The 8,412-nt window shown below is 33.9% G+C and overlaps 1 protein-coding gene across 6 annotated transcripts; it reads right to left on the reverse strand.

Annotated features, from left to right (window-relative positions):
* Positions 1–2,064: 2,064 nt before the first annotated feature.
* On the reverse strand, positions 2,065–8,131 carry LOC115710835 (uncharacterized). Of its 6 annotated transcripts, none has more exons than XM_030639190.2 (11): positions 7,782–8,131; positions 6,406–6,470; positions 5,907–6,026; positions 4,634–4,756; positions 4,354–4,437; positions 4,137–4,225; positions 3,945–4,053; positions 3,778–3,846; positions 3,536–3,634; positions 3,080–3,283; positions 2,065–2,989 (listed from the first exon to the last, which is right to left on the reverse strand). In XM_030639190.2, the coding sequence occupies exons 1-11, from the start codon at positions 7,798–7,800 to the stop codon at positions 2,288–2,290; spliced, it is 1,683 nt and encodes a 560-aa protein (XP_030495050.1). In that variant the 5' UTR covers positions 7,801–8,131; the 3' UTR covers positions 2,065–2,287. The 6 variants fall into 6 exon arrangements, with proteins under 6 accessions (XP_030495050.1, XP_030495065.1, XP_060961591.1 ...); XM_030639205.2 differs by having other exon boundaries at positions 7,658–8,131; XM_061105608.1 differs by having other exon boundaries at positions 3,155–3,283; positions 7,782–8,122.
* Between the last annotated feature and the right edge of the window lie 281 nt (positions 8,132–8,412).

The following is an 8,412-nucleotide window of genomic DNA, read 5'->3' on the forward strand; positions in this document are numbered from 1 at the left end:
AACAGGATCTCACCTGATGGAATGGGCATCTACAAACCTTCGCCTGGGATTCTTATTCGTCTAAGATGTTTTCATCTCTGCAACCCTAGGGGGATCACATCGGTAGAGGTGAGGCCCCGTGGACATGTTCAGTAGCTTTGTTCTTCCCCTTCGATAATAGAGGATGAATCCAGGTAGGAGTACCCCCAACCCTTCGAACTTTATATTCTTAATCTTCTTCTTTGATTTCTCTCGATTTCCTTTGATTTAAAACGAAAATGGGTGTGATATCTGGGTTTGGGGTTCTTATTCTAGTAAAGTGGATTTGTGTTTAATGGGGTATTTGATTTTATTTAGTTATTATTTTAATTTAATTTTAATTTTCAGTTATAAACCCAGATTTTAAATTGTACAATGCCACGTAATATGAATTTTGCTGACTGGCCACTTGGGCTACCCAGCCACATAAGCAGAAAACGGGATCAGTTAGACGGGAGAGTGTATTTGCTAACGGAATAGTGGTTTAGGTAGTTTTACCACCAAAATTTTAGATTAGGAGGTTAGTTGCAAAAACCTGCCCACTTTAAGAGGTTTTGCCGCAAATAACTCTATATAGATATATAGATAAAAGAAAAAGAAAAAAAAAGTTCTTAAAATTGTTTCAATCAGATAAGTATATATATAAATATATATTTAATGTATCGTGACCTTAAAACAACTCAAGAACTTCAATAAAATATTTACCTTGAAGTTTGGACAGAGACTCGTGCTGTTAACGTGTTATTTTTTTTTTTTTTTGAATGATCAAATATTTTATTAACCAATAACTTCAGCTACCAAACAAGGTATCAAATCAGTTGGAACATCCTCCAAACTGAAACGACGATCAGGGAATAACATAGCAGCCTTCGCAAAGTGATGGGCCACTACATTAGCAGATCGTTTCACAAAAGAAACAGAAACATTACCAATAGAGTTAATCAAAGTCTTACAATCATGAATAACTAAACCAAACAAAGAAAGTATTTTTAAAGAGCTACGAATAGCTTGGATAGCACCAAGGCAGTCGGATTCCAATAGAGCATTTTGCCATTGCCTTTCCTTAATCCAACTGAGCGCTTCCTTTAAACCTATAGCTTCTGCAAGGGGGGGATCAACCAGGTCGTGTGAGAAAACAGTACGGGCTTCCACGAGAAAGCCATTTCGGTCTCGAGCCACCATTCCTATACCATACTTGTGTCCACCATCGAACAAAGCCGCATCTACATTAATCTTGATACTACTACCAGTTGGAGGTGTCCAATGCTCATTACCATCGCCGAACTGAACTTCAGACCGAGACGTATCCAAATTGGAGTTTCGAGCATTCTTCCATTGATCAAGATACTTTGTTGCAAACGCGACCACGTTTATGGGATTAAAGACTTTTTTCTGCCACACAAGATTATTTCGGGCTCCCCAAACAGCCCAACAGACCGCTGCCATTGTACATCGTTGTTCTCCACTCAGAACTTGGAACTTGCTGCTGCACCATTGCAGAAAGGACATTGCTGGTGTAGTCGTGGTACCAATTCCCACGCGATTCCAGCATTCCTGAACCACCGTGCAAGTCACAAGGCAGTGCATTGTGAACTCTTCTTCGGCCTGGCACAACGGACAGAGGACACTGTTGTTAACGTGTTATAAAATAATATAAAATAGATAAAAAGAAAAGAAGAAGATGATGAAGAGATAAGAGAAAGTAAATGAGAATTTCTCAGTTGTTTATTCCAATGGGGTGAACCCCTATTTATAAAAAATATTGACTAAAGAAATGAGAAACTAAATTAATATGTAATAAAAGAAAATACAATCAAGTGTTAATAGTAATAATTAATATGGTAATTTGGACATTCATAAATAATATTTCATAACACTCGTTGATTTCTTTCTTATTTATTAAGCATCTGTTGTATAATTTACTTTCCATTATTGTACTTGTAACAAACACACAAAATAATAATAATGCAACTATTTATTTATTTTTACAGTATCTATCCTATTTTTATAGGTAATGGTTCCTACAAGAAAATGCAAATATGGAGATTTAAAAAAGAAAAGAAAAGCTCAAAATACAACTGTTGAAAAACAAGTTTTACATAAAGTTCAAGTTTTCTTTTTTGTTTTTTGATAACCACATAATGTTCAAGTTGGTTCTCTTGAAAGAAAAAGAAAAAAAAAAACTCTGTAAGTCAAAGTTTTCTAGGCCCCCAAATTCTGTGGATTGGCTCTGGATGGATACACAACAAATCTTACGTCATGTCATAAGTTACTGAAGAAAAGGATAGCAATGTTCCTTCAATGATTCCCAAGACTTTTCAGTGTTGTCAACTGTCTTCTCCGCTTCCACTTTTTTGAGCCATAATGGCTCCTTGTCCAGTTCAGCATTGATCAAAGCTTGTCTTGATGCAGTAGCTTTTCCAGCCAAATCTTCAAGATTGCTCTGAAGCTGTGCCTTCTCCACCTTCCTTTCAGCTAGCTGTCTCTCCATATCTGCTATTTCTCGATTGACTTCCTCAGCTCGATTCCTGGTAGGTATGAACTTAAAAGACAACTGCTTCAGAGAGGTTTTCAACTCAATTACTGATCTCACATTCTGTTCGGCCTCCCTTATGTCCTGCTCTGCACCCATATATCGTTCACAAGTTTTGTTCAAATCATCCAGAAACTTTGTTACCTCATCTACTTCGCTGTCAGGAAATGAATTGACAGCAAGCATAACAGAAACTGCATGTTTAAATTCACGAGTTCTTCCTGACTCGATGAAGCTCGCAAGCCTCATATCAAGGCATTGTTTAACGATTTTACGTGCATTCGTAATCTCATCATCAGTGCTAGGCACTGAGTTCTGAAGGCAGCTAGAATTAATGGCCTCACCAGCCTTTACTTCCAAAAGGCTTTGGATATCAGCAAACAAGGCATCAAATGAAGATAGAGAAGAATTCATTTCTGCTTCAACTAAATTTGGCTCCTAAAACAAAATTCAAAGAAAGAAAGAAAAAAAGGAATGAGAGCTCTGCCAACCAGAATAAAACTAGGCACCAAATTAAGTCAGAGCAACCTGATGAGGATGGACATGCGGATGAACAGTAGGGGTGACAGATGGGATAGGTATCGTTTTAACATGCGGGGCTACCTGAGGACAAATAACTTCTACATGAGTTGCTTGCTCTTGAGTGATGTTAATTCTTGATTGTGGGAGCCAAGTTACATGAACATCTCGAATTATAGTTTGCAAACGAGGCCGACCATCAACAAAGTCTCCCTGAACATACTTGAACATTAGTTGATAAATTATACCGAGGCCAACAAAAAAGCTTAGTTGAGAGAATCGTTAAATTATATGTTTTCTTGAGATCAGTCAATACTAAATTCTGCTGGATAGGTTAAATCATAATAGGAGACAAAAAGATTGCTTACATTGGCTTCACCAGCTATTTTGGCCGATCATGAACCAAACAATGAAATTATCAGCAATTATAGTGCATACTGCATAGTAGCTAGGAGGAGCAAATACCTTGGAGTTGAGATACTCAAAGAATGATGGAACATCTGGACAATGGCATTGCTCGATCTTTTCCGATTTCTGAAAGCAAATGATGTCTCCATCTCTGAGCTGCATAAAAATTAAAAAGTGCATATGAACAAGACCACAAAGAAGGAATTAATAATTTATAAATGGTTTGCAGTAAGAAATTAGCCTCTACTAGTATATATATGTCATCAATCTGTAAATAAATATAAAGGATTTATATGTACCTTACTACAAAGAAATGTTAACTTCTTGCTAATGGGAACACACATGGTGCAAGATTCAGATTTTGTCTCCTGCACATTTAAATGGGCTATATACTTAAGGTTGTCCCTTGCCAGTGATATAACTAGTAAAAATCATCAAATGAGTGAAATCCCAAGTTAGTAGTTACCTCAAAAAGTATGATTTTCTCATTAGGATTGAAACCAGCCATTTTGTTTAATTTTTTCAATATTCTACTAGGCTTCTCGTGCAGTTTTACAAAAAGCCTTCCTACATAGCTGATATAGAAGAAAACATAAGATATATATTTATATGTATTTATATCGATAAGCACATACAGAGAAAGAAAGAGAAAGAGTACCATAACTCTTCTTTCCAAGGGTCATAAAGTTTAAAAAATAAAAGAACATCCTCTTTAGATTTTAGTGGAGGAGCAACAGGCTGCAAATCCTGATTGTAAAAAGAAAATACACAAATGACGGATTCGTGTTTATAGCAAGGGGAAAAACAAAAACATTTATGATCTAACTCAAAAAATTAGTATGTAAAGTTTGATTGAAAGGTTGAAAAAACACTACCAAATCAAGTTCTACTTCCAGAAAAAGCCTTAGCACTTCTTCTCTCTTTCTCTTCTTGTCTAAATAATCTGTCAGTTCTCCAACCTACAATAGTCACTAGTCAATCTTGTAACGAACAAAAGAGTTCATACCTCGACAAGTTAAGACAATTATACAGTACTTCCTTGATTGATATCTTAGTCATAAGTACATATGATGGGTTCAAGTAGTAAATTCTCTCAAAGTTGAAACAAACGCCCATCAGATAATTAAATGAATTAAGCGGTTTAAATGGTCTTACACGTCTTTGTTCTTCCACACTTGTCAAAGGCCTTAAAGGTCTGTAGGTATCATTGTCGCGTTTTTCCCACACCCAGAATCGTTGAAATTTCACTGGTACATCGAACTCTATGGCTACCTTTTCCTGAGTACAATGGTGATAGCAGTGGTAAAAGTGTAAAACCTTATATTGTATCTAGATAAAGAAGGTAAAAAAAACTACCAAGAGCAAGTACGAATAACAAAGATAACAGGCAAGGATAGAGAGAAATGGAGAGTAGACGAAATAAAGAAAATAGACTGATCTGGGACCAAAAGATAAGGACAAACTAGAGCAATGAAAAATTTGACAGACCTCAACTCTCCCTACAGCAAAGCTCTTATAAAATATCACTCAACATTTCGCCTCCAATTCTCTCCTCTCATATCTATACCTACATTAACACTAACATCACCCCAATCAACTAAGCACACAACAAACTATACCAGCTCATCCAATACAAATACCCATTTTCCCTTCTACTTCCTATATTCTATACCAATTCCAAGTCCCATCAGAAGGAAACAGTTCTTGATTAAAAATACATTTGCTGAGACATTGAAGTAAAAATTGATCAGAGGGAATGTATCAAGTGATTCATATCTAAAATTACTACAGGTCTATAGCCCTGCACACACCCGTATCTAATACACATTAGAAAAAGATAGATGTGTGTCCAGTCATATAAGGCAGGGATTTTTCAGAATATGTTCTGAACAAAAATTAACCTTTATAAAGAAACATTTTAAATTTATAAAATTAATTATGAAAAACCAAACTATTATAAAACAAATGGAAGAAAAGGTTTGAATTTTATTATTATAAAGCATAAAGAGTAGGTGACATTATAAATGATGACAAGAGTCTAAATAATATGAAAATATGAGCAAATATCTAAGGTGAGTACTAAAAATGAAAGAAAAATAAAACAGTTCAGCCACTCAAATCTCCAATCCTTGAATGTTGTAACTTTTTATATGATTCAACGGTGTTAGCAGATACCCCATTTCAATTATGCGTCACCTTATTTGTGCATGGTTCATATTTGCCCCCTACAGATAGAAATTAGCCCAGGCTTTTATTCAATGTTGGTCATTTATCCATATGCTTGCACAAACCTCCTATGGAACTTAAATGTATAGGCAATTTCCTTGAGAAATAGGTATATTTAGATACAAAATAGTAGCAAACGCATAGAATAAGCATGAAGGATCAAAATTGATAGAATGGGAATTGCTTGCCCAAAGATCAGTACCTTAAATTTGTAGAAGGTAATTAGGTTTGGAATACGAAAATTACGAACTTTGTCATGATTTACAAGATCAAAATACATATCCCTTCCTATCTGTGCAATCAAATCCTCGTCACGAACAACCTAAAAACACGCAATGACATTTGATAAGTCACATTTTGATCTCATTTCAAACAACAATGGTATAAAAAAATAAAAATCATCACTTGAATTTAATCATTTTAAGAAAGAAAAACATTGCTTTAGGAGGTTTATGGTTACTTAATTCCTCATCTAATGCTCCCCACAAATTAGACATCTCTACAATCCCCAAATTATAATTTGCATCCCTTTATTATAACCTTTCATTTCCTTAGTATCGTGGTCTTCAAGGCACCTTGAATCAGCACAAGTGTTCCAATTCCAAGTGCATATTTTCAAAGGCCTTTCACCATGTGTATGTGTGTATATATATGCATGAAAAAAAGTGGTTGAAAATCGAAAAGAGTAAATAGTGCCTTACCTTGATGTCAGTATAAGGATATAAGGTAACTCTTCTAGTTTCTTTCTCCTGTATGTCTTGATCTCCTTCACGTGATAAAATTCAGTGTTTAATATCCATTAAAAAAAAAAAAAAAAAAAAAAAAAAAAAAAAAAAACCTCAGCCCAAATCCCCAAAAAAGTCAGTTACCAACCAAAACATTGATATTAACCAAATTTAAAAAGTCCATTTGTTTGATTTCCCTAAAATACAATGAATAAACTATTGGTTTGATTTTGAACAGAAAAATTTCTTCTTTAACATCCAAACAATTCTAAAGGAGCAAAAAATCGATCATTTTCAACATATCGATCGTCAACAATTACCAAAAAAAAAAAAAATTACCTTCCATTAGAGATAGAGTGAAATTGAAAAGCAGTAATGGGTGTGTTGAGATTGAGAATATGAAAAGCTTCAAAGGTTAGAGACTGAGAGAAAGGAAGCGATTTATGAGTCAAATGGGAGTAGAAACGTTCTAATAGAGGAGGTGACTGTATGAAGCTACTAGTTCCTTAAAATAGGAATAGAGCACTTTATTTTTGGAGTAATTTGCGGTGAAAATACTCAAGTTTAACTCGCAGTTGCAGATAAATACCTAACAAAAATTTTTGGCGGTAAAAATACCTTCTGTTAAGGTATTGGAACTTCCGTAAGTACCTGACTGTTAAGTGCCAGTAAGTGTCCAACTGTCATTCTCTTATTGATCCACATCATTAATTAATATTTTAATTAAAAATTCATTTAAGAATTTAAGAATTAAATAAAAAAAATATTTTAAAATCAAATAAAAAAAATAATATATATTAAAATTCGTATTTTAAATAAATAAATAAAAGCATACAATGATTAAAATTAAATTAAAAGTAATAAAAATGTAAAAATCACAAACCCAAAAAATTCAAACTTCCATCACAACAAAATCAAAATAAAATTAATTCAAAATCAAATTCATTAACCTGATTCCAAATTCCAAATTAAACAGAAACTACTATACAAAATCATTCTTCATACTTATAAATCTAACAAACTCAGACAAAATTAAAACCTAAAACCAAGAAAAAATTATAAACTTAGACATAAAAATCATAAATTTATAAACGCAAACCCAGCACTATGAAGAACAAATAAATATGAACTCTGAAAGTTCATCCAAAATCCGAAATTTGAAATCAAATAAAAAAGCTTCGCTACCAACAAATAAATCTCAGATTTTTAAATTTAGTTTTTCCCTTACCTAACAAAAACCAATTTTTTTTTCACAGGTAGAACACTTATTGTTTGGGTAGGTAACATTCACCATTTTTGTAGTAAAAAAACTCAGATTTTTTTTTTCAAATGCAGAAAACTTTGAACCGTACGTCGAGAGCCTTTCACCATGGTGAGCTTTCAGATCTGGGTCCTGTTTAGTAGGATCTTTACCAGTGAGGTTTCTTCTCAGGTGAAGGTTCGTCTGCTATGGTGGAGATTGGGGATTTCTAGGGCTCTGAGATTTGATCTTCTCCAGTTTTGTTCGAAGCTTCTCCAGTTCCTAGGCGTCTCTCCCATGCGTTTGAATCGATCGATTCGTCTGTTTGTCTCTCCTGCATTTGAGTCGACCGATTGTGTTTGAGTGGATCTAAACCTCAGAAAAAAAAAAGAGAAGAAGAACGAAGAAGTATGAGATTTGGCGTTTGAGGTTTAGATATTTTTTTTTAATTATAATTTAATTATGTCAAGTTTACCCAGATGTCATGTGGCATTAGTTTAGGGATTTAATTAATGATTATTAATTCAATTATAAATTATTCATATATATTATTATTTTTGTTTGATTTTAAAATACTTTTTATTTAATTCTTAAATTTTTAAATGAATTTTTAATTAAAAAAATACAAATTAATGATGTGGACCAATAAGAGAATGACAGTTGGACGCTTATTTGGTACTTAACGGGGAGGTACCTACGGAAGTTCCAAAACCTTAACAGAAGGTATTTTTACCGCCAAAAAC

The sequence above is a fragment of the Cannabis sativa genome, chromosome X (genome assembly GCF_029168945.1).
Source record: "Cannabis sativa cultivar Pink pepper isolate KNU-18-1 chromosome X, ASM2916894v1, whole genome shotgun sequence".
In the NCBI taxonomy this organism is placed as follows: Eukaryota; Viridiplantae; Streptophyta; class Magnoliopsida; order Rosales; family Cannabaceae; genus Cannabis; species Cannabis sativa.